Genomic DNA, 26,459 nt, shown 5'->3' with positions numbered 1-26,459 from the left:
CAGCAGGAACTCATTAGCATAATAGGCCACACCTAGCAGCAGAAACTCATTAGCATATTAGGCCACACCCCTGATTGCACCACTCATTAGCATATTAGGCAGCATTCCCATGTTACCAGAAGCCACACCCACCTTTTGCTTCTTATTCTGTTTCCCTTGTTTGCTGTCAAAACCCAGGGCTTTTTTTGTAGCAGGAACTCCTTTGCATGTTAGGCCACACACCCCTAATGTAGCCAATCCTAATGAGTTTGTGCTATTGGGTGTGGCCTATTAGCTAATGAGTTCCTGCTGGGTGTGGCTAACTTGGGAGCCAGCCGGAACTCCGTTCCTGTGCGTTCCTGCCCAAAAATAGCCTTGCTTGACGCTATGGCGTCATTACGAATTTGGCCCTGTGACAGAGAAGGTTAGAATGGAAAGAGCCCTGTAGGGCGTGCCCAAGGCCTTGGACTGCTTTAAACTTGGCTTGTTTCCCAACATTCTTTCTTTGGGTAGGAGATTCCTTCAGGCCCTGTCATGAGCTGCTTCTGAAAGCCTCCTCCATTTCTCAAGCAGTTTGAAGGCAGCTGCTGTTGAGACCCAAAAGCCCAAAGCCGCCTCGGGCACACAGATCCAGTCATGTGGGTCCAGCCATAGAGAAACTGGATGAGGATTGTGGGAAATGCCGTCAGGTCCCAACCAATGTTCCCTCTAAGCTGTGGAGTCTTGTGAGCAAAAATTCTCCATTGTGAGCTACTGGCATTAAAGTGGTGAGCCAGCGATTTCATCAATTAGTTTGCTCTGGAGCCATGCTCCCTGAGCTAAGACAAAAACTGTGTGAGCCGCAGGCTAAAAAACTGTGAGCTAGCTCACACCAACTCAGCTTAGAGGGAACACTGGATTCCCAAGTGAGTTATGGCGACCCTGTGGAGGTTTCAAAGCAAGCGACAACACAGAAGTAGTTTTCATTGCCTGCCTCTGTGCAGCGACCCTGGACTTATTTGGTGGACCTCCCATCCACGTATTAACCAGGGCCAACCCTGCTTAGCTTCCAAAATCAGAAGAAATTGGACTAGCCTGGGTCAGGGCACAGAGAAACTAGGCCGGTGTTATTTCAGGTTTAACTATATTTAGGCCCCGGTCACATGGAGCATTTGCCCCGCTGAAGGCACGATACTCCGGTGGATTTTCCAGGCGCGATCACACCGGAACATCTGGGAGGCGTAGCACTCCCGTGGCCAACCCGTGGCAAGCCGCCGAAGCTGCATAATTAAAAGCTATCAGGATCGACCTACCAGCAAATGTTTTGCCACGGGCTGCCTCCGGACTCCTGTGGTGTGATCGCGCCGTCGTCCTCTTTGCTGTGCGCGCCGACGGTGGAAGCCCCGGTGTGCCGCTGTCAAGTCTGGTTGCCTAATCGCGCATCAGATTGCGACAGCGCAAAGAGCTACACCCCCCCACACACACGTTTTCTGGCCCGTGTGACCGGGGCCTGAGTCTGTTTGTTTATTTATTAAAATATCGATATTGGCTAGCCCTGGATAGTAATCTGGCTGCCGCATTCTGAACTAGCTGCAGGGCTGCCTTCAAGGATAAACCAGCATAGAGCAGGTTACAGTAATTCAACCGCGAGGTTACAAAAGCTTGGATCAGGGTGACTAGATCTGCTGAGTAAAAAAGGAGAGTTGGCAACAGCGAGGTTACAAAAGCTTGGATCAGGGTGACTAGATCTGCTGAGTAAAAAAAGGAGAGTTGGCAAAGCAGATGAAGCTGATAGAGGGTGCTCTTGGCCACTGGGCCAACCTGCTGTTGAAAGTGAAGACTGGACGCTGTCCCATGGCTCAACCTCCAGACTGTGTGGCAAGAGAGTTAGGTAGGCTAGAAAGGCAGACCAAGCTTCTTCCTGTGTATACTCTGCTGCCAGCCACTGTCCCCTTTGAAATGTAGATTGCTACTCCCAGGGACATTTCCTGTCCTTCCTTCCATTCATCCTCTCCCAGCATGCACTTCTCCTTGCACACACCAAGAGGGAGGACACGCCGTCTCCATCTTGGCACCATGGCACCGATGGGCCTCTCACCATCTGTGTCCATCCTTAGCAAGTTAGACGAGGATACTATCCTATCTCTAAGCTTTTCTATCTAGAATGCAGTTCCTAAGGTGGCTCTGTGTAACTTAGTGACTAAGCTTGGTTACCTGGGGGAAAGACGCTTCAGCGTATGTAGCTTTAATGCACTCTGCTAAACCAGCTCTGGACACTGGACTAACTAGACCAGGTCTCCCAAAAACCATTGCTGACATTTATTGTCATTCCTTTCTTGTTTCTAGGACCATCCATTGTGACACCCCCTAAAGATATCTGGAATGTCACTGGGGCACAGATTTATCTGAGCTGTGAAGTCATCGGAGTTCCAACTCCTGTACTTACCTGGAACAAGGTTAGTTGCCTTCAGGACAGATTTTGAAAATGATCTACCTAGAGATGGGAGGGGAGATCCCCATCTTGTTGCACCTGCAGGTGTTTTGAAACATTGACAAGGGTACAAGGGTTGTCACAAAATGGCTGCCATGGGGACGGAACCAATCACAGGACAGGTGCCAAGCCAAACATCTGAATGGATGCTTCCTGCAGAGGCAAAGGTAATGATTTCTGAGCCCTTCTGTAGCACTGAGAAGAAATGAGTTTCAGCTTTTTGCTCTGGGGAAGAGAGCCTGTTTGGTTTCTGATTCTGAAAAAAAGAGGGGGCTTTCTCCCTTCAGAAGAGAGACTTTTAAGGCTAGAGGCCTTACCAAGCCAGGGGATCATAGATCTAGCTAGTTATCTGTCTTTCAGTCTGTCTGTCTGTCTAGTAGATTTGTATCCGACCTTTCCTCCAAGGAGTTGAGGGTAGTATTTGTGGTTCTCCTGTTCCCCACTGTATCTTTTCAACAACCCTGTGAGACTGGTGAGCCTGAGAGAGACAAGCCCAGCATCTCCTCGTGAGCTTTGTGGCAGAATGGGGATTTGAACCTGGGTCTCCCAGATCCTGATCCAACATTAGTCACCGCACCGCACCAGCAAATGGCTGTAACCAGTCAACATCTCCTGGTGATCCCTGGCCCAAAGGACATCCGCCTAGCCTCGACCAGGGCCAAGGCTTTTTCTGCCCTGGCCCCCACCAAGAAGAAGAAGAGAAGAAGAGGAGGAGGAGGAGGAGGAGATTGGATTTATACCCCGCCCTTCACAACCCAAGGGAGTCTCAGAGCGGCTTGCAAACTCCTTTCCCTTCCCCTCCCCACAACAGACACCCTGTGAGGTAAAAGAAGAAGAAGAAGAGATTGGATTTATACCCCGCCCTTCACTACCCAAAGGTGTCTCAGAGCAGCTTACAAACTCCTTTCCCTTCCCCTCCCCACAACAGACACCCTGTGAGGTAGGCGGGGCTGAGAGAGCTCTTGACAGAAAACTCTATGGTTTGAGGCCGATTTTGCCATAGAGTTTTGCCCACAAAGCGGAGTGTCACCCCCAACATTGCTGATGCGCTGACATAACTTCCGGGTGATGACAGCGCGTTGCATGATATCCCCACCCACTCCCAGAACGCCTCCCAAATCCCCCCACTGGCATGACGAAGGGTCCTGGCAACCCTGCTCAAGCTCCATTGAACTAAATGGGCACCGTACCAGAACACTACCCAGCTCTCCTGTGCAAGGATCCATTCATTTCAACTGGACTTTATCATACCAAAAAAAACCCTTAATGGTGAATTGCGCCCTTGTGGCAGCACAGTTTTGAACTAGAATTAAGTCAGCATCATAAACTGAGGAACTGGAGAAATCAGGCAGTGGTAAAAATATCTTTTGAGCTGTTACAGCAAGAGGGTGTACCTTAATGGTGAATTGCACCCTTGTGGCAGCACAGTTTTGAGCTAGAATTAAGTCAGCGTCATAAGCTGAGGAGCAAGAGAAATCAGGCAGTTGTAAAAATAACTTTTGAGCTGTTACAGCAAGAGGGTGTATCATAAAAGCATTCTAGCTGTAAGAAGGGAAGGGTTTGAACAAGGCAGGGGAGGGGGGGAATCGAGTGTAAGCTAAATGCTCCCTGGGGGCTTTAAAGAATAACTATGCTGTCTAGAGGGAGAAGCTCTTAGAAACAGTACACAGCAAAATGAGAAGTAACGGGGGTCAGGCAGTGTTGTCGTATCAGCACAAGAGAAGAAATCCCCCTTTGCCTTTTGGCTCCCTTTTTCAGTCCGTTTCCTCCACCACCACCCCCAGCATCTGACTGCATTTTGCCCTCAAGCTTTAGAAAACAAGCTCAGCTTTTTTTTTTGAATGGTCACTTTAGAGCATATAGAGCTATAGCACTATAACACAACAGCAAAACAACATTATAGCAAACCCATTGGAATTCCTGAAGTGTTGTGTTATAGCACTATAGTGCTCTAAAGCGACCATTAAAAAAAAGCCGGAGATCGCCCGTGCGGGCGAAAAACGGCGGGAAAAAGATTTCAGATCCAGGAGAAGAAACTGAAGACTATTTGGAAGTGGTTTACAGGTAAACCGGTTCAGCCCTGTTTCCTGAATGGGACAGAAGCATTTGTGTGTGAAAGTACAAATATATTCCAGTAGGGAACCGGTTCTAAAATGGTTCTGTCTGAAATGTCAGACCAGAAACCGTTTGGGAACCGTTCCTGAACCAGAATATATCGCCTGTCTGAAATTCCTCACTGTGATGGATTGCACTTTTAAAAGCTTAGAAGTGCTGCATAAACAGATAAAGGACTGTGAAGGGTTAATTCTTCACAGAGCCAGAGAGTCTTGAGTGACAGTCTGTTCCAAAAGATCTGATCGATTAGCATCAGCTGAGCAGAGAAAGACTTCTGAACTGGATGGTGAGGAGAATTCAGTCTGATTTCAGCCCTAGCTGAGAAGAGTAGAGTACTGACAGTTTTGGAATTCAGCCCTGACTGAGAGCAGTTTAACACAGACAGGAGACCTGGGAGAAAGTTGGCAAGGAAGTTTTGAAGTAGGTGAAGACTCCCATTCCGGCCAAAGTAAGGGGATGGATCTTCTAGTGAGAGGAGAATTTCCCTACCCAGTCAAACAAAGAGTTTGCTCTGAAGAGTGCAGAGATCCCTTGTCTGGTGTTGTTAAAAAGGTAAAGGTTTCCCTTGCTCAAAAGCTAGTTGAATCCGACCCTAGGGGGCAGTGCTCATCTCCGTTTTCAAGCCAAAGAGCCGGCACTGTCCAAAGACGTTTCTGTGGTCATGTGGCTGGCATGACTAAATGCCAAGGCGCATGGAACACTGTTACCTTCCCACCTAAGCAGTACCTATTTATCTACGGTACTTGCAATTTCTTGCTTTTGAACTGCTAGGTTAGCAGGAGCTGGGGCCAGAGACAGGAGCTCACTCTGTCATGCAGCACTAGGGTCTTGAACTGCCAAACTACAGACCTTCTGATCTGCAGCTCAGTGTCTTAACCTCTGCCTTTGGAGACCATAAGATTCAGTTAAAAACTCAAGAAAAGTTACAGTGTTTCAAGAAAAGGAGTCTGGGTACTAGCAAGAGTGCACCAGCCTTCTGGAAACTAAAAGAGTCAGTGAATACACAAAGAAAGTGGACTGGAGGGTTTGGAAAACACTGGAACAAAAGCATAAAAATTTTAAATAACTGTGAATAGCTTAAGAAACTCTGAATAGCCTGAAACATAAGAACTAAAGTCTGGGCGTGTACTGGTTTTACCTCAGAAATTTCAACCCCTGATTTCATCTTACCTTTCCCCTCTTTGTTAAATAAAACATTTTGTGATTTTTGAATTTCGAAATGCCTCAAGTGCCATTTAAGTTGATTAAGTTAAATGGGGCTCCTCATCTTTCCCTCAGTTTCCTGGGCTGAGCCAACAGCCAAAATACTGCACTGTGACAGGGTGGGACAGCCAGAGTTCTTCAGCAAAGAAGAAAACACATTACTAGGGTAGCTCAGTCAGTAAATGGCAGGATGGGACAATCTTGCCATTTTCTCCAGTGGCACTGATTTCCATAGTCTGGAGATGTAACTATAATTCCGGGGGTCTCCAGGTCCAATCGGGAGGCTGGCATCCCTAATCTGACCCTTTGTAGGAGAAGCCCATGGTCCAGGGTTCCCCAGCATTGTGCCTGTGGCTGCCATGGCATCTTCCGGTACTTCCCTGCTGCCCATTGTGCTTTTCAGAAAGTGAGCTGGGCCTTCATAAGGCAGGGCTTGTTATTGGCTGCTTTTGTCCCAGTGAAAGCCTTCTCCGTATATGCATGAGCAGTAGTTGCTACTGGAGGAAGAGGACTAGTAAGCTTCCAGTCTTGTGGTTCCGTCCCCCTTCAGGCTTCCCTTCTTTTTATTCCTCCTGTTTCTACTTTCCTTCCCACAGGTTTTCCTTTCTTTGTTTTTATTACCCTTCCAGGACTCTCTTGCAAAACAAGGAGAGAGGTATTGTGCGGCTCTGCCTCCTAAGGCAGCCATTCTGGGTTTGGCTTCGCCTCCTGTGGCGACCGTTTTGGAGTGGCACTCACCACCCCCCTCTTGAAATCCCAAAGCTCCCTGCAGCTCCAAAAGTGTTGGGAAGCCCTGCCATAGTAAATCAATGGCCAAGATCCAAAGCCATTAGACTGTGAAATCACCAAGTTGTCTTATAACGTCAGACCAGTTGATTCATCTGGCTCAGGAACATCTAGTTAGAGTGACTCTCCAGGACCTCAAGCAAAGAAAAGTCTACTCTATGAGATCGCTTAACAAGAAAAGACAGACGGCTCTTCCACATTCTCATGGATTATTGCTTTGTTTGTTTTCTTACATGTTTTGCTCCCTCTAGTGATTAATTTGATATTACACCACTGTATGACTGGCATAAAAACCTGCAGTTTAAATCTGCAGGGAGATATGTCGGGCATACAGTGATGTAATATCAAATTGACCACTAGAGGGAGGAAACCACATGCAGAAAGGGGGGGGAACCCTGAAGCAATAGGGACAAACAAGCAGCAAAAATGAGAATGTGGAAGAGCCCGGAGCCTTGGCCATGCCAAACAATTGCCCTGTCACTGAGCCATGGCCACCTCCAGGATCATGTAAGCAAAATGTGCAAAACTGTTCTGTTTTCTTTGATCCCTTGATTCCCTCCCCTTCCACCCATGCTTCAAAAGCAGTTTCCTATCATGCAACAGTGCTGCCCTTTGAAAACAAGGAAGTCCTTGTGGGCTCAGGGAAGTAATTTCTCAGTTCTTTTGGAGAATCAATAGATATAAGCAAGACTGATGTCAAATAAGTGCTGGAAATGTAAGAAAAGGGAAGGTTCCTTTTACCATATGTGGTGGACATGTGAAAAAGCACGAGCTTTTTGGACTCAAATCCATTTAGAGATGGAAAAGATTTTAAAATGTACATTTAAAAAGGAACCGGAACTGTTACTCTTGGGACTGAAAATGGAGGAAGTTAATGCAGATAAAAGAACTTTGATGTGGTACATGGTGACAACAGCTAGACTTGCTTATGCACAAGGTTGGAAACAGGAAGAAACACCGGGAATTGATGACTGGATTAAAAAGTTATTGTTTGCAGGTGAAATGGACAAAATGACAAGGAAATTGAATAATAGAGATGCAGAGGATTTTTACAGAGACTGGAAGGATTTAAAAGACTATTTGGGAAAATATGGAGACGTAAAAGATACCTTATTTAGTTTTGATAATTACTAAAAAATAGAACCAATATGGAGACTGTATAAAATGAGGAGTAAAAAAAACTCTGGTACAAAAAAAAAATATATATATAAGCAAGACTGGAATTATATTGAATGTTTGGAGGAAAGCCCCTTAGACCACAAAATGTTTGTTAGCTTGTTCATGTACCGTATTTTTCGGACCATAAGACGCACCTGACCTTAAGACGCACCTAGTTTTTAAAGGAGGAAAACGGGGGGGGGGAAATATTCTGAACCTTCGGTCCATAAGACGCACTCACTTTTCCTCCCACTTTTTTTGGAAGAAAAAGTGAGTCTTATGGTCCAAAAAATACGGTAATTGGGCACTTACTAATTAGAGGGTCCCTTCCTTAAATCCAGATAGCGAAGGGCCAAAGGACAGAGCTGCTGCCAGGCGATCGGGAGAATTTGGCCATCCAGACGCGTGGGGGTCCAGAGAAGCACGAAGTGACAGGCTGGGTATTGGTAAGTACTGGCTTTCTTCCTAACTAAGGCAGTTCTGTGTATTTTTCATGGACTGGCAGCTGCTTTCAGGGAAGACGTTGGTGTTGCAGATTTGGGGCCTAGTTCATGGCAAATGAACATGTTAATAAATAAAAATAAATAAATAATAAATATTCATACTGGTTATTTTTGTCCACTGGATGTCCACCTATGAGCAGGTGTAGCTATGTAAAATCTATCACAGATTTACATAGAACAAAGTTCAAGCCCAGTGGCACCTTTAAGATCAACAAAGTTTAATTCTGGGTATAAGCGTTCATGTCCATGCCCAAAATTAAACCGTGTTGGTCTTAAACTTTGTTTAAACTAGACTCAAACTTTGTTCTACTGCTTCAGACCAACATAGCTACCCACCTGAATAGATTAACGTAAGTACAATTTACATAGTTACACCTCTATCATAGGGGTTGTTGTTGTTGTTCAGTCGCACAGTCGAGTCCGACTCTTCGTGACCCCATGGACCAGATCACGCCAGGCCTTCTGGTCTTCCGCCGTCCTCTGAAGTTTGCTCAACCATGTTCGTTGCATCTATGACACTGTCTAACCATCTCATCCTTTGCCGTCCCCGTCGTCTTTGATGTCTTTATCTATGTAAAATCTATCACATCCCGGCCCCAACTGTGTGGTTGATTCCCAGATCACATGAGGAATGGCAGATACGTAGCTTGGGCATACACATATGGGTTGAATGCCATGGAATCTCTTGCACTAACAGGGGCATTTACTTCCTCTGATGTAAGGGCCTCTTCCCAGTGGAATTAGAGCAGGGGTTCATAGCCTGGGGTCCCTGGATCTTTAGGGGGTCCACAGATGGGCTTCAGGAGGTCCATGAACCAGGAACAAAAAAATAATTCTCTGATTTCCTTCCTGTTACTTTGAAAATTTGTCTTTGTGAAAAGCATTTTCAGTGATGTTATTACAGTAATGTTTCACTCCGAACCAATGTAGGAGGGCAAGGGATGCTACTGTACATGTTCTGGTAACATACAATCATCATCATCACCTGGCTATGACATTGTTTCTGGGGTGGGGGTCCATAGCTTTCATCAGATTCTCAAAGGGGTCCATCACCCCACAAAGGTTAAGAACCACTGAATTAGAGGAAGGCTGTTTGCACTGGAGGAGGGCATCGCTATTAATGGTTTTGGAAATATTTAGCAGAGTGCCCAAGGCTTATAATGCAGCAAAGCCCATCTGGGGTGTGTGCTAGCAAGAAACAAAAGTTACACAATGCCTCTTTTAACTTTTCAAACTAATAGGAGTTCTTTATTATAGGAACTCCATTTTCGAGGGCATCGCTATTAATGGTTTTGGAAATATTTAGCAGAGTGCCCAAGGCTTATAATGCAGCAAAGCCCATCTGAGGTGTGTGCTAGCAAGAAACAAAAATTACACAGAGCCTCTTTTAACTTTTCAAAATAATAAGAGTTCTTTATTATAGGAACTCCATTTTCTAGATAGGAAAGAGTAGAGATAGGTTCCTAACCTATCTAACTAGCTAGGATGGATGGAGATGCAGGTGAGCATGTCCAGCTCTCATGTTGCCAAAATGGAGAAGAGAGGCAAAGTGAGTGGAGAGAGGGTGAAGACAGAAGGAAGTTTCCCTGAGAGTAGCAATCTATACTTCAAAGGGATGGCATCAGAGAGTGGTAGAAGGAAGAGTGGCCAGTGTCCTGCCCATCCATCTCTCTGACTCTGTTGCAGTCTTCTTGTGAATGCTAGGACTCAGAGACAGCATAAAGTCTTCACCTTCCAACAAATAGAATAGATCTGCAGAATCCAGTCCCTTGATAAAATAGGCTTTATGCAAAAAACAGGTCTTACAAATATGCGGCTTGTGTGTTACCAGCAAAGTTTGACGTTTTCCTCCTTTTTTTCCCTGTCAAGTCACAGCAGGCTGTGACCCCCGAGGATTTTCAAGGCACAAGACATTCAGGGGTGGTTTGCCACTGCCTTTATCTTCCAACAAATAGATCTGCGGAATCCAGTCCCTTGATGCAAAAAACAGGTCTTACAAATATGCGGCTTGTGTGTTACCAGCAAAGTTTGAAGTTTTCCTCCTTTTTTCCCCTGTAAAGTCACAACAGGCTTTGACCCCCTAGGGTTTTCAAGGCACGAGACTTTCAGAGGTGTTTTGCCACTGCCTACCTCTGCATTACGACCCTGGTATTCCCTGGAGGTCACCCATCCAAATACTGACCAGGGCCAACCATGCTTAGTTCCTGAGATCTGACAAAACTGAGCTAGCCTAGTTTATCCAAGTCAGGGTCTCTTCCATTAAGTATTATGAAATGTGTGTGGGGGGGAGATAACAAAAAACAGTCATCTGTTCATCTCAAATCACATCTTACACAGTTCTGCTGTCCTGGTTTTGCTTTTCTGTCCATCTGGCTCTTCCTGTCTTGCATTTTCAGCAGGTCTGATCCTATTCTAAAACTAAAATAACAGTGGCTGCTGTTCCACTGGAACAAAGTTCGAGTCCAGTGGCACCCTTAAGACCAGCAAAGTTTTATTCAAGGTATAAACTTTTGTGTGCATGCACTCTTCTTCAGATACATTGAAATGGAAGTTACCAATTCATACATATAGGTAGAGGGTGAGCGGAAAACTAGCATAGAGCATAATAAAGGTGTTTAACAGATGCAAGGGCCAAACTGGAATATCAAGCTTAGTTGACATGGTCACCATTTGTTTGGGTTTAATTCCAGGGGATGACGTAGAGATATCAAAATCAGAGACTGATGGGCAGATGTACCCTTCTTAATTATGAATGCTGAGAGTCATTGACTGAGACCCTGCTAACAGGCTCCATTCATCTCCTTTCAGATGTGAAACTGACCAGTGGTTAGTTTTTATATTTTCCTGTAGTCTCCTATGTAAGCTTCATTTACCCATGTTAAAAGCCACTGCTTCCTCTGTGCTTCTTCAGTACAAGGAGGTTTTCTGACCCCATCTTTTGCTTCCAGGGTACATGTAGCACAAGTAGAACCTTCTGCAGATTGTACGCCCACACATGGACATCTGGCAGGGCGAGTTCAGCCAGCGGTCTGGGAATCGAGCACAGTCTTCCCACCCCACCCCACATCAGTCTCTCCGTGTTGTGAAATTTGTACAAAGTGACTCCTTCCAAAAAAAAATCAGTCCCTTATGAAATGAAGCACCTTTTTTGTTTGTTTTGGTAGTATCACGGATCTAGCTTGCGAGCCATGTTGATTCCACAATCCCTTATTAGGCCTCATTTTTTCTCAAAGATGTGTGCGTTTTTACCTTGGTTAAGGATGCGTATATACAGCAATAGAGTGCTTCTGCAGTTTTCCCGTCCTGGTTTGTAGGGTTGCTTTTGGGTCAGATGTACATGTACATATGAAACTCCCTTACACTGAATCAGACCATAGGTCCCAGACTGGCAGGAGCTCTCCAAGGTCTCAGACTGAGGTCTTTCACATCACCTACAACCAGTGTTCCCTCTAAGCCGAGTTAGTGTGAGCTAGCTCACAGTTTTTTAGCCTCCGGCTCACACGTTTTTGTCTTCGCTCAGGAAGGACCGCTCCAGAGCAAACTAATTTACGCAGTAGCCAAATCCCTCGCTCACAGCTTTAATGCCAGGAGCTCACGAAGTAGAATTTTTGCTCACATGACTCCGCAGCTTAGAGGGAACATTGCTTACAGGGAACATTGCTGATCCTTTCAGGTTGGAGAGAGCAGGGTATGAACCTGGAGTCTTCTGCGTGCCAAGCAGGTGCTCTACCACTGAGCCATGGTTCCATCCATCTCTCAGTGAGTCTCTGGCGAGCTAGAGTGAGCTCTTCTTTTCAAGGCACCAACAGTCTCTCATTTACGGAAGCTAGCCAGCCAAGTTCAAAGCTGAAGAAGCCTTCCTCTGGTGGAAAGAAAGTTTCAGACTTGGCTGCTGGGAGTGGTAGGCTACAAGCCAAGATTTCTGGCCGGAGACTAAGCCTGCCAGTTCATTCACAGCCAGCATTGCTTCAGTCTGAATTTATCTTCATTTCAGAGCACAGTCATCAAACATATACTTCCTGTTGTTATCAACAAAGTATTCAAGTAGTGTTAAGCTCCAGACAAAATACAGGCGGTTGGTGGTATGTTTCATAACAGTGGTTTTCCATGGAGCCCCCAGAGACTCTGCCTTAGGTGTTTCTTAATAACAAGACTGTTAATTGAGGAGGAACTTTCTTGAAGGATTGGTTGCCCACCACTACTGAACTTCCTTGAAGAGCACTGTGCAGCCACAGAAGAGCACTGGGCATTTCCTAGGGTGCACTCTCTGTTCATGTGAGGTGAACAGGGAGGCCGAAATGTCTTACCCAGTGCTACTCATACATGGAATTTGGGACAGAATTCTCCACAACAGTAACGATGGCAATCAAGGCAGTGCTCAAATTAGAACAAGCTTGGCCATGGAAGAGTTTTGGTATACATAGTTTTTAATATGTGACTCATAACCCCCTTTCTCAGTCACACAGAGATCCCACCACTCACCACAACCTCTGTCACACATGTTCAGGGTCACAGGTGGGTCAGGCAGTCACAATTCACCACACATCTTGCATCTTAAGAACACAATAGAGAGCCCTAACCTTTTCAGAGACCAGGTCCTTCCACTTACTCACAGAGATGCCACTAGATAGGGTAGCCCAGTCCCCTTTAGATAACACCCCCTCGTTCATATACAGAGCTAATGGGGCTGGGACTCAAACACTACTTTAGTCGCACACTGCCACCATTTATTCATATCCTAGTAAATATATGTATATAGACCAAGATCTCAGTATGTGTGTATTTGTGTGTTCTTCTTTCCCTGAGACCACACGCATCCAGTCCACAGGGTTAAACAAACAAGCAAGGAGTGAACCTTTATTTATGGTTTAAACACAACATTGGAGTGAATCAGGTACACAGTTACCAAGCTGATCTGTTCTTGAACTTTTGAACCACAGTTCTTGTCAGGCATTTGTATTTCCTTTTTATAAGCCGACTTTTTCCCAGTCAGTTGCTGTTCTGCTAGACGGCTGGCTCAAACTTACTGCCTCTTTCCTCAGCCAGTTCCGACTCCAATGGCTTTTCAACTGTCAGCCTCTTTCCAACATTGTGTCAGCTCCCATTGGCCAATCTTAAGGCAGAGGAGGAACCATCACAGTAAACCACTACTTTTATTCACTGTTGGGTATATAGAGATCTTGCTCATGGGTCCCAGGCTTGGAACAATCAGAACTGAGAAGCTTTTTATAGGGAGAGAGCAGTGCCACACTAACTTCTTTGCTAGGTCCACACAGGCAATGTAGCTAAGGGCTCTATCATGGAAGCTATATGTAGCCATGTAAGTAATGTGACTTTTACAAGGTGGCTTCATGGGTGGTTTTTGTGGACAGGATAACAGCAGGGGTGGAGAGCCTAGAGCCACTTCTCCCTGCAGTTTGGTGTAGTGGTTAAGCTTTGTAATGCATATATGGCGTTTGAGTGCCGTAGCAACAAAGACCAATGACAGATGGCCAAGGATAACAAACTTGACTCTACGGTTCAAAATTAGTTCCCTGTTTATTCTGTCCCCGCCCCCTCCAGACTGCGTAAAATCAATTGTTGCGAGTTGGCAAAAGATGTCGACGTGGTAACAGAGTACAGCATTGTTGGTCTGTGGCCAACCATGCAGTTCCAAAGACTTATAGGCACTTCAGAGGGAGTGGCAGATTCTGCAATCCGCCCCCCTGAAATTTTGTTCTGGGTGGTCAGTGGACCCTCAGGAACAACGTTGTGGAGATCTGCAGTGGGAGGGGAAGTTGGCAGAAATCCCCAGTCCCTTCTTAAGAAAACGTAAGTGCCCTTGAGTACTCGGAATGTGGCTGGACACCGGCCAGTTTTGCACAGGCTGCGTACAGCTGAGCTGTCCAGGTTGGATTCACTGGTTTCATAGAAGAGGCTTGTTGCGTACACAAGTGGCGTTAAGTTGCAACCAAGGCTTCCTCTAAGCTGTGGAGTCTTGTGAGCAAAAATTATACTTTGTGAGCTACTTGCATTAAAGTTGTGAGCGAGCGATTTGGCTGCTGCATAAGTTAGTTTGCTCTGGAGCCATCCCTTCCTGAGCTGAGACAAAAATGTGTGAGCCGGAGGCTAAAAAACTTTGAGCTAGCTCACACTAACTCAGCTCAGAGCAGAGGTGGCTGGCCATTGCCTTCCCCTGCAGACTCTTCCTTGGTGGTCTCGCATGCAAGTACCCACCCAGCTTAATGAGTCTGGACTAGATCATACCACCCTCCCTACCAAGAGGGTCTTTTGGCCAGAGGAAAGCTTCAGACTTGGCAGTGTCCACTCAAAAGTCTCTTAGAACAAGCTCGTGACCGTCTGAATGACCCTGGCATACTGGAGATTCAGTTTATTAGAGAGGACCTTTTCTTATATGGACACCACCCACCCCTGCATATGTTAAAGAGTTTGCAGGTAAGGCTTTGCTGTGTTGCCTTTTTCATCTGACACTGTTTCGTCATTGACAATTAGTGGGGCCTTTGCAGGTGGTAGCCTTTCCCAATTGAACTTCCTTTCTAGAGATCTTCTAGGAAAAGCTGAACTGGAATAAGGCTGGTTTCTACCCCTCCTTCGGGGACCAGATGTATATAGTGGCCCCGGTCACACGGGAGGATTTGCCCCGCGGGAGGGACGGATCGGGGGTGCATCAAGCAGGCACAATCATACCGCAACATCTGGGAAGCAGCGCACACCCGTTCCCGATCCGTCCTTTCCGGGCGAAGACGCGGCTCAAAAAGGTAGTAGCAAAACAGCACTACCTACTGTTTGCCGCACAGCATGGGCGGCAATGTTCCCTCTAAGCTGAGTTAGTGTGAGCTAGCTCACAGTTTTTTAGCCTCCGGCTCACACATTTTTGTCTTAGCTCAGGAAAGATGGCTCCGGAGCAAACTGATTTATGCAGCTTAGAGGGAACATTGATGGGCGGACGTCTGATCGCCGACCTGCCTGTCTCTCCCGCAGCATGCGAGGTCCTGCCGAACTGCACATGCACACGCATGCGCAGCGGGCTCACCTCATTTTCCGGTCCGTGGCTTCCCCCCAGCATCTGTTCATGCCGGGGAGGAACTGCGCGGCATCTGGGGGGATCTGTCTGATCCTGCAGCTGCACTTCTCTTTTGATGCGGCTCTAAAAAGCCTCACTTCAGCCGTGCCTTTCCCCCTAGTGTGACTGGGGCCAATGTATCTTGGAATTGTTGGATTTTATTTTTACGGGTTTCATCCAGCGAGTTGGTGTCATGCATCATCTACAGGATAGGTAAGCCGTCTTGAGCGGCCATAGTCAGACTCAGCGGCATATAAAGGGTTAAATAAACAAAAACTCTTTTGGGCCATGATCAGTGGTCAGAGCCTTAGCAGGCCATAAGAGGAGGTGCAGATTATGGTGTCTTAAAGACTGACAAGATTTCCAGGATATAGGCTTTCAGGAGTCAGAGCTCCCTTTGTATCTGTTGAAGGGAGCTTTGATTCTCCAGAGCTTATACCCTGGAGATCTTAGAAAAGAGCAAGATTCCAGTAGCACCTTAAGGACTAACAAAAAATTTTTGGTAGGGTATGAGCTCTCATGAATCACTGCTCACTCCTGCAGCTACAGCTAGAATGTGAATCCATCTGCCCTATACATTGGAAAGTGGAGTGGTATCAGATGCCAAATGACATTAGCAGGCAAATGACAATTGCAGGTATGATTGGGTTAGCTGTGATATGCAGAGAGGTAGTAGGCATGGAGAAATCAGCATTGGTAATGAGACAGGAAACCTAGGTCTCGATTTAATCCAGGAGGATGCATTGTCTTGAGCTTCATTATCAGTTGCAATTCAGCAGTCTCTCCAATTTCCCTCTGAAATTCTTTTGTAAGATAACTGCTACTTGGAAATCCTGGAAACCTTGTTGGTCTTCTGCTGAGACTGGACATGAAATCTTGCTATTTCCACCACACACCAACCCAGCTACCCACCTGGTTTGGATCCAAAGATCTGCCCATGGTATTCCATGCCATGCACCAAGATGTCCCTGTGTTTCTTCCTGCAGTGACTCCTCATGGTCCCTAGCAAGGCATTCCGGATAGTTAGGGGACCCTCTGAAAGAGCCTGCAATAGCTGACAGGCTGCAATCAGCCTCCCTTGTATGTGGGAGAAGAAGCACCTTCTGCTGCATGGCAGAATAGTTTGGATCCAAGCCACCTAAAACATTTAAGGCCAGGTGTCTTTTATCAAGTCTCCAGACACAGCCCTGACCTGGATAGGCCAGGCTAGCCCGATCTCATCAGATCTTGGAAGCTAAGCAGGGCTGGCCTTGGCTAGTATTGGGAAGGGTGACCTCTAAGGAATACCAGGGTTGTGACACAGAGGCAGGAAATGGCAAACCACCTCTGAACAGTCTCTTGCCTTAAAAACAAGCTTGCCACCTAGTGGTGCATAACGCTAAAGGAGCTAGAACTTCTGGCCGCCAGACTATCTTCGGATCTCCTGGGTAGTCATATGATGCCATAGGATGATGATGATTATTATTATTCTCCAGACATAAGGCCAGAGGTTCGCTAGTCGTGCATTAGCAAGAAAGAAAACAAAAAAAGGCCAGTATTATATCTTCACACATATTACAGCATCCGTGTATAAGCATTAAGAGACGCGGGCATGAACCGCAGAAGCCAAAAGGAGCATCAGCCAGGAGGCGGTTCCTGATATTACTCATTCGGGTGATAGAAAAACGGAACTGTGATCTGGGAATCAGCTTCTAAGAGGGCTTGCGGGGAGGGCGGGTTATAAATATAATAAATTAATTAATTTGGGCCAGCTCATCGAAAGGCAGCCCAGTGCTATCCGTAGGGTTGAATAAAGGTTAGGGATAACGAGAAACACCATTTGTTAACTGTGGCTGTGTTCGGTAGATATCCCCCTTGAGCAAAGATGACAGCGGAGAATACGAGTGCCACGCATCAAACTCTCAGGGAGAGGCCACCGCATCGGCGAGAATTACTGTGGTTAATTCCTTGCAAGAAATACCCACCGTGAAAGGTAGGCGGGTAGTGTGTTAACGCTGCTTTGTGTTAGGGCTGGTACAAAGAGGACTGGAAACATCTGAATAGATGCGCCAAAGGGACGCGTTTGGCTGTTGTATAGCGGCCAGATTTGGAACAGCTCAATTTTAAAGTTTTGTGCAAGACTTCAGAAGATCTCACTACAGTTTAAGTGGGTGTTGCAGAACTCAGGTGCTTGTAAATGAACAGAATCCATAATGGATCACAAGGCTGAGGAGACGGGAGAAGTGGGAATGACCCCCAAGGTCTGTCTCTTCAAGCCCTATGTTTGGAACCATCTCCTTTCTTCCAGCCCGTTTGGTGTAGTGGTTAGGGAGCACGCACTCTCATCTGGGAGAACTGGCTCGTTGATTCCAAGGCATTCCGGATAGTTAGGGGACCCTCTGAAAGAGCCTGCAATAGCTGTCAGGCTGCGATCAGCATCCCTTGTACGTGGGAGTAGAAGCACCTTCTGCTGCGTGGCAGAATCGTTTGGATCCAAGCCACTTGAAACATTTAAGGCCAGGTGTCTTTTATCAAGTCTCCAGACACAGCCCTGACCTGGATAGGCCAGGCTAGCCCGATCTCATCAGATCTTGGAAGCTGAGCCAGGGTCACCCTTGGCTAGTATTGGGGAGGGCGACCTCTAAGGAATACCAGGGTTGTGACACAGAGGCAGGAAATGGCAAACCACCTCTGAACAGTCTCTTGCCTTAAAAACAAGCTTGCCACCTAGTGGTGCATAACGCTAAAGGAGCTAGAACTTCTGGCCGCCAGACTATCTTCGGATCTCCTGGGTAGTCATATGATGCCATATGACGATGATGATGATTCTCCAGACATAAGGCCAGAGGTTCGCTAGTCGTGCATTAGCAAGAAAGAAAACAAAATATGCCAGTATTATATCTTCACACATATGACAGCATCTGTGTATAAGCATTAAGAGATGCAGGCATGAACTGCAGAAGCCAAAAGGAGCATCAGTCAGGAAGCGGTTCCTGATATTACTCATTCGGGTGATAGAAAAACGGAACTGTGATCTGGGAATCAGCTTCTAAGAGGGCTTGCGGGGAGGGCGGGTTATAAATATAATAAATTAATTAATTTGGGCCAGCTCATCGAAAGGCAGCCCAGTGCTATCCGTAGGGTTGAATAAAGGTTAGGGATAACGAGAAACACCATTTGTTAACTGTGGCTGTGTTCGGTAGATATCCCCCTTGAGCAAAGATGACAGCGGAGAATACGAGTGCCACGCATCAAACTCTCAGGGAGAGGCCACCGCATCGGCAAGAATTACCGTGGTTAATTCCTTGCAAGAAATACCCACCGTGAAAGGTAGGCGGGTAGTGTGTTAACGCTGCTTTCTCTTAGGGCTGGTACAAAGAGGACTGGAAACATCTGAATAGATGCGCCAAAGGGACGTGTTTGGCTGTTGTATAGTGGCCAGATTTGGAACAGTTCCGTTTTAAAGTTTTGTGCAAGACTTCAGAAGGTCTCGCTACAGCTTAAGTGGGTGTTGCAGAACTCAGGTGCTTGTAAATGAACAGAATCCATAATGGACCACAAGGCTGAGGAGATAGGAGAAGTGGGAATGACTCCCAAGGTCTGTCTCTTCAAGCCCTATGTTTGGAACCATCTCCTTTCTTCCAGCCGTTTGGTGTAGTGGTTAGGGAGCACACACTCTCATCTGGGAGAACTGGCTCGTTGATTCACCACGCCTCCATATGCAGCTGCTGGTGTCACCATGGGTCAGTCACAAGTTCTTTCAGAGCTGTTCTCTCCAGAGCAGTCCGTGAAAGAGCTCTCCTAGCCTCACCACAGGGTGTCTGTTGTGGGGAGGGGAAGGGAAAGGAGATTGTAAGCCACTTTGAGACTCCGAGTGAAGGGCAGGGCATAAATCCAAGCTCCTCTTCTTCTTCCATGGCTAAGTAACTCAGTGAAAAAGGGAAGGAAGCTGGTAGCCTCAGCACAATCTGTCAAGTACAGCCCTGGTGACTGCAGTCTGACAGGAGGTTGCCATAGGCTTCCTCCAAAGGAAGGCGAACTTGCAGGGGGGCGGTATGGAGGAGGAATGCAAGAACATTGACTTGCTTAAGGTTCGGTATTGCTTAGTAGGGGCCCCAGGTGGAGATGAGAAAACCTATGTGGGGGCTATGAAGCCTCAGCTTTTTGATTTACTACTAACAGGTGTAAAAAGAGCAAGCATCCAGCAGGACCTTAAGGTGTGGCAGGGTAGGAGCTTTCATGAGTCAGAGCTCACTGAATTTGATCAGTGATTCACGAAAGCTCATACCTTGCCGCAAATTTTGTTCATCTTTAAGGGGCTACTGGACGCTTGCTCTTTTCTAGCCAGCTTGGTGTAGTGGTTAAGAGCAGCAGTCTCTAATCTGGAGAACCAGGTTGGATTTCCCACTCCTCCACATGCAGCCAGCTGGGTGACCTTGGGTAAGTCACAGTTCTCGCAGAGCTCTCCTCTCAGCCCCACCTACCTCACAGGGTGTCTGTTGAGGGGAGAGGAAGAGGAGGAGATCGTAAGCCGCTCTGAGACTCCTTCGGGTAGTGAAGAGCAGGATATAAAGAAACTTTTCTTCTTCTGCTACAGACAGACTAACACGGCTACCCATCTGGATCTGCTAACAGGTGTGGGAGGGTTGGAGAGTTAATCGTTTTTATGTCTTTGAAGACGTACAAAGTTAGCAATTCACTGGGCTTCTCTAGAGTACATTTCAATGACAAACGTGGCTTCTGTTAAGAGACCTCCTGAATTTCTGAAACTGTGCCATCTTCTGTTGCAGGTGGTGAGGCCGAGCTATGAAAAGCGAACAGTCTCTGTCGTGTGTAGAGGGGGAAGAAGCTCTCGTCTAGGTCAGCTTAGGCTAGTCTTCCGGAAGTCTGCAGCTTCTGTTCTTTCCTGCTCCTCTCTGATCAGTTATTCTCCTTCCATAATTTTTGCTAAGGGGCCAACAGTGGGAAAGGGTTCCATGGGGATGAAGGGGAATTCTTGGGATCAGTATTACCACGGGGTTTCCCAGACTAACAAAGAACAGTGCCACTGCTCAAATAGAAAAGAGCACGAGTCCAGCAGCACCTTAAAGACACAAAATTTAAGGTAGGGTAGGAGCTTTCATAAGTCACTGCTCACTTCTTCACATACAATTCAAATGTGCACATTAGTCAAGTTATTCTATGCCAGTCTGGTTACAAATGTGGCCGTACCCTTCAAGATCAGCCCTCCACCCAAGCTAAGTGTTCTTCCTTATGTAGGTTTAACACAGTGTCCCAAGAAAATATTATTTCCTACAAATGTCTTCTTAGGTGATGGTTCACAACCTTCTGTGGTCTTTTCAGTCCCTTTTGTTTCTTGCTCCCTCTCTCCATATATTCCACTGTCCCACCCCACATTCCAGTCAAAGTACTGTCTTTTCCATTAACTTCAGTGAGAGCCCTGCCGGACTGATCTTGGCATTTCTTAATACTTCAGAAGGCCTAGCCAAGATACGCTTTGTGCAATGATATATCTCCCCGCAATGTGCTATCTTATCTCAGCTTGCAGATTTCAGTAGCAAAGCGATTCCACTCTGGTTCGGGGTCAGGATGGCTTCGTTCTGTCTCCGGCCTCTCAGCAGTCCCCCAACTTAGTTCAGTTCAGCTTCTGTATCAGATCTAGTCTAAACAGTGAGTTGCATCCAGACTAAATTGGCAGTTTTCACCATTTCTTTCTTCTTTCAGATACCCCCTCCCGTGTAATTTCTCAGGGTCCGTCTCACCCTGGAGCAACATCTCGTGGAATTCAGTGGGGCGTTTGGGAATGGGGGAGGCAGGGCAATTCTAGTCTGCTGATGGATTATTTAGTCTGGATTCAACCCCTTAAAGAAAGATCTTTTCCTAGGTGCGCCATCAAAAAGAATAGATTGTCTTAAATTTATATATAAATTACAGGTATGCACAATTAATTTTTTTTTTGCATATAACATTTTTAGGAGTGGTTGTCTTACACCAAGGGTTGTCTTCCTTTCGGGTAAATACAGTATATGCCAAAGATGGGAGCTCCTATCTGGGCTCTCAGTACATGTCTAGTCCCTGGAAGGAAAGGAGATTGTAAGCCACTTTGGACCTCCTTAAGGTAGAGAAAAGTGAGGTATAAAATCCAGTTCTTTTTCTTCCTGTAAAGGATGAACCGACATGGATGCATTTTTTATAGCCAAGATTCACGTAGCAAAAATATATGTAGTAACTGGAGATCTGTCTGTATATGTGATATATTTAATGGATAAACATAGAATTCATATGTGGTGCATACAGGTCTAAGTGATATATGGATACATGGTTGCCTAGATATATACTTCTAAGCATAAACCTAAACTTGGTTATTAATCCATCTCCTTGGTATTTGCAATAAGCATGCTAAATGACACCTATGTGGCCCAGATTTCCTGCCGTCCTAGATGTTGTCCTTGCTCTGAACTTTGGAGGCCTGTTAGAAGACGTTGCAAAGCCAGATTCAGCACTCCTGTGTTTGTCAGACTCCACCCCCATACTTGCCTCTCACCATAAATTGTGCCCTGCGACTGCCACATCCGTAAGGTCTCTTCAATATTATGTAGCACTTTTGTGATTGCACTGGGTGTCTGCTGTCTCCAAGCACTTAATAGATAGATTTCAGGATGGATCAGGAGCTTGGGTAACATAATTATGTTAAGAACATAAGAGAAGCCAATGTTGGATCAGGCCAGTGGCCCATCTAGTCCAACACTCTGTGTCATTCAGTGGCCAAACCCCAGGTGCCATCAGGAGGTCCACCAGTGGGGCCAGAACTCCAGAAGTCCTCCCACTGTTACCCCCCAAGCACCAAAAATACAGAGCATCACTGCCCCGGACAGCGTGTTCCACTGATACCTTGTGGCTAATAGCCACTGATGGATCTCTGCTCCATGTGTTTATCCAATCCCCTCTTGACGGTGTCTGTGCTTGCAATTCCTAATGGTGTCCATTCAGAACTTGGTACTTAAAAGCACATCAGTGGACTGGGATATTGCAAATACGTTTATTCAAATGGGAAGATTTTTTTTTTAAAGGTAATTCCTGTTCACATGGACCAAGAGGGCACTGGGACATATGCATCTTCCTCCCACGTACGTGAATGCACATCGATGCACTCTGGTTACACCTCACTTCAAACATGTACTGACACTGCAGGAGTTGGGATGGAGGTGTGTGTCTTGCTTGGAAATTATATTCTCACACACAGCGTTGATGGAGTGGCAATGCTTATCCAGGGCAGAGTTCATGCTGCAAACCTCAGATACCACTTGTTACACAGACACTTTAGTTAGCATTGTACCAAATGTACACATCTCCCACTTCTGTGCGGGCCAGTTCTACCAGATCTTCTCCTGTTTTCCCTTATACTGACATCATACACACCTTCTGTTGCTGGACAGTCACACTGGGATTCAGGCAATGTCCGCCATTATCTCCCTGCCTGGAGTCCACACGATAGCATGACTCCACCATCGTTCCTTAAGGCAGACAACATCTATAGACCTTTTGGATGGTTTTGGGTCTAGACATCTGAATTTGTCCTGTTACTCATCTTGGCTATTTGAGGGATCAGGATATCCTTGTTCTTCCTACACCAAGTGAGGGTGCACGAAGTCTAGTGTCTGGGATGGTTACTGCGATCCCTACAGCTTTATCTACAGTCCTGCAGTAAAAACTCCAGTGTCCTTAGCTGTCCTGACTTGGTCCAGCGGCTTATGACGCAAGACCCTGCTAATATTCCAAGCACCGATCCAATCACTGCCTGTTCTCAAGAAGACCCCCTTTTCCCATACAAATCTGACAGGCAACTATCCGACTGAACAGCTGTTTATTTGTATTTACAAAAACATAAAAGCCAGTTTGAGAACCTCCACTACAAAGCAGAATTGCTGTCATGATTTTCAGTGAACACACACATCTTAAAACCACCACAGAGATAAAAATCACACCGCGGCTAACCGAAGGAGTTCCCGAAGGCTACACACTCATCATCCGAGGTGCGATGCTCATCGACATCAATTCCTGGAAGAGGAGCTTGCAAGCATACGGCATTCTCACCAGAGAAATCTGAAAAGGGGGAGATAGTGGGGTTTTTTTTTAAGTATCCATAAAAAGAAAACTACTAATTACAGAATGCTAAAAGCAGCAAGTGACAATCGTATCCAGTACTTCTGAATGAAATACTACTTTGAACCTTTGTAGAGTTGAAAGTTTCACTTTCATTCTAGCAAGAGCCTTATAAAGGTGGGGGGGAAGTGCCACCGAGTTGCAGCTGATTTATGGTGACCCCATAGGGTTGTCAAAGCAAGAAGGAGTCCCCGAAGGCTACACACTCATCATCCGAGGTGCGATGCTCATCGACATCAATTCCTGGAAGAGGAGCTTGCAAGCATACGGCATTCTCACCAGAGAAATCTGAAAAGGGGGAGATAGTGGGGTTTTTTTTAAGTATCCATAAAAAGAAAACTACTCATTAAGTTAAAAGCATCACAACAGAATGCTAAAAGCAGAGAGTGACAAATCGCATCCAGTACTTCTGAATGAAATACTACCTTGAACCTTTGTAGAGAGTTGAAAGTTTCACTTTTATTCTAGCAACAGCCTTATAAAGGTGGGAGGGGGGGTAAGTGCTGAGTTGCAGCTGATTTATGGTGACCCCATAGGGTTGTCAAAGCAAGAGGTCTCCCACCAAAGTACACCAGGGCCAACCCTGCTTAGCTTCTGAGAGCTGACAACATTGGGCTAGCCTGAGCTATCCAGGTCAGGGCCTTAAAAAGGTTATGTCAGTCATACTGCAGATGAGACCAAAAGTCGTCACATTTTGGACCAAACAACATATGCTTCATTGTGCTTTATGTGACATTTACATTCTAACAAAGGTATCACGGAATAAACTTTCACGGGCTACAGCACACTTCATCAGACGCATAAAGATGAAAAGGGGTTTGTGAACAGCATAGCCAAGAGCCCTGTGCATTTCGTGGCCTTTGGGTTCCAGATTTTCTTTGTCTACCAAAGATTCTAGCCCAAGAAAGCTTAAGCTGTGAATGAGCTCATCCCTAATGGACCACGGGACTGTTACCAAACTAAACGGTCTGCTTTTCAGGATCCTTCTTTGTGCAGAAAATGTGCAAATACATTATTCTGCTGTTTTGAAACCCAACCTCAAGATGATGCCCGTTCTTGTCTCCTCCTTTGACATACCTGAGTCTTATTCCGGCAGCCCCTGCACTCGTAGGTGTGTGTCCTCGTGTTCGCTATGGCCATCAGCCCGCATAAGTTGCACACATGAACCTGATAGGGGTCTGAGGCTTCAAATAATCTCTCCCTTAAGAACTGCGCTGCTCCGTGAGCGATCTGACAGTCACGTTCCATCTCTCCAAAACGAAGGCCTCCATCACTGAGAGAGAAACATATATACGTTTCCACATTTTTCTGAGCTGGCAGCTACCAATCAGGCTGATCCCCCCCCCCCAAAAAAAAAAAAATTAAGCAAACAAACATCCAGAACAGAATCTGAGTTGTACATGAAAATACTTCCAGAGGAAAAAACACAATGAAGGCCATTTACAAATCATATGCTAGACACAACTGTAGTCTCCTTCATGCTATTTGTGCTATATATGAAGTTGCTGGTGCAGGATAGAATGCCAAAGAAAAATCTCTCTGAAATGTAGTTCTATGATCAAATTATAACTGTATACACATGCCACGATTTTATGGAAGTGTAGAAAAGCTACAACCCAGCTTCCTAAGAATGGCAGTTTTCATTTTATTTTTAAAGCAAGGTTCTAGCCTAGACTTTATGAATCTATGCTTGGAAGTTTTCATGGCAAAAGATCATGACCCAGGGAAGCTGGAGTAAAATGTCTAGTGATTATAGATCAGTCTTCAGAGCTTGTGCAGTTCCTTCTTTTTCTCTATGTACAACTAAAGCAGAGGAAATTCTGCGACAGTTAAAATTGCCCAATAAAGTCTGCTAAATTTATGCAAGTGATAAAATGTGGCTTTCCTTGAAATCACATTTGTTTGAACGTGGCACAGAATATTTGGGGCATGCAACTATAAACAGGCATATCGGTTTTAATACACGTAAACACATTTTCAGTAGCCATGGGGGGGGCACAGACAGAAAACAGTCAACTAACTTGTAAGGCTCATTTGAATGGAACTTTTTCTACAGCCGTGCAAACAGTAGCGATCCTACTCACACATGCCTCTGTCCTGTGTCATTTTCAGCATCACAAAGGGCAGAAAAAATCAACCAACCTCCTCTCTTTCTGTCACAACAAAAGCTTCCATCTCTGATCACCCGCAAAAGATTCCTACTCAGCCCAGATGAACGGCTACATAGAACAAGCCATTTCATTTTGCAAATCTTCTGTTTAGATGACTAGTTGCCACATTTTGGGTTAGTGGGATAGGTAATTTAAAAAATAAATAAAATCTCTAACTGAATCCTGCGCCATCCAGAAAAGTACATAAAGCCAGCCTCTATTCTCACCGAGATCGGCCTTCCATAGGCTGCCTGTTAAGGATCTGAATCGGCCCTCTTGCTCGAGAATGGATTTTATCATCCACCATGTGCTTCAGCCGCTGGTAGTAAGTCGGGCCAATAAAGATCTGCGATGTGATTTTGCGACCGGTGAAGCCATTGTACAAAACCTGCAGGAAAGAAAGGGTCAGCAAAACCAAAAGTTGCCACATGCGCAACGTGGAGAACAGACAATCCAGTCTCATAATCGGCCAGTGGGAACATGAGGTACCTCATTGCCTCTCAGATGATAACCATAGTCAGAGAGCAAATTGGAAATCTTCTGCACGTTGACAGCGTCGTTGAAAGGTGTGGCGTCACCAATTTCTCCCTTGTTTGCAGATACCTAGGGCGGAAAAGGTTTAGTGAATGACAAATGTTTGCAAAAGGTATCTAAGGAAAAACCCTGTAACATTTGCTATCACAACAGCTTAAAACTCCACTAGTGGAGCAGAACTAGTGACCGTCAGAGTGGTGCAGTGGTTTGAGTGGAGTGCTAGGGTCTAGGAGTCCCAGGTTCAAATCCCCACTTTGCTGGGGAAGCTTGCGGGATGGAATTTCTTGCTAAACATCAGGAAGAACTTCCTGACAGTTTGAGCAGTTCCTCAGTGGAACAGGCTTCTTCGGGAGGTG

General features: G+C 45.9%; 2 protein-coding genes across 2 annotated transcripts in view; one reads left to right on the top strand and one right to left on the bottom strand.

Moving 5' to 3' along the window:
* The window catches only part of IGFBP7 (insulin like growth factor binding protein 7), a 46,882-nt gene extending 25,257 nt beyond the window's left edge, over positions 1–21,625 (top strand). The window contains exons 3-6 of the mRNA XM_015406998.1: positions 2,305–2,414; positions 8,053–8,157; positions 17,123–17,249; positions 20,047–21,625. Of these exons, the coding sequence (XP_015262484.1) occupies positions 2,305–2,414; positions 8,053–8,157; positions 17,123–17,249; positions 20,047–20,066 (362 nt within the window). The 3' untranslated portion in view covers positions 20,067–21,625. The remainder of the gene's footprint in view (positions 1–2,304; positions 2,415–8,052; positions 8,158–17,122; positions 17,250–20,046) is intronic.
* Positions 21,626–23,617: 1,992 nt separating this feature from the next.
* The window catches only part of POLR2B (polymerase (RNA) II (DNA directed) polypeptide B, 140kDa), a 32,024-nt gene continuing 29,182 nt past the window's right edge, over positions 23,618–26,459 (bottom strand). The window contains 4 exon segments of the mRNA XM_015406988.1: positions 23,618–23,707; positions 24,497–24,692; positions 25,797–25,957; positions 26,059–26,172. Of these exon segments, the coding sequence (XP_015262474.1) occupies positions 23,618–23,707; positions 24,497–24,692; positions 25,797–25,957; positions 26,059–26,172 (561 nt within the window).

This window comes from Gekko japonicus, unplaced genomic scaffold, assembly GCF_001447785.1.
Source record: "Gekko japonicus isolate JY-2015 unplaced genomic scaffold, Gekko_japonicus_V1.1 scaffold2226, whole genome shotgun sequence".
Classification (NCBI taxonomy): Eukaryota; Metazoa; Chordata; class Lepidosauria; order Squamata; family Gekkonidae; genus Gekko; species Gekko japonicus.
Note: the sequence above shows the minus strand (reverse complement) of the source record. Positions and strands in the feature narration are given on the sequence as shown.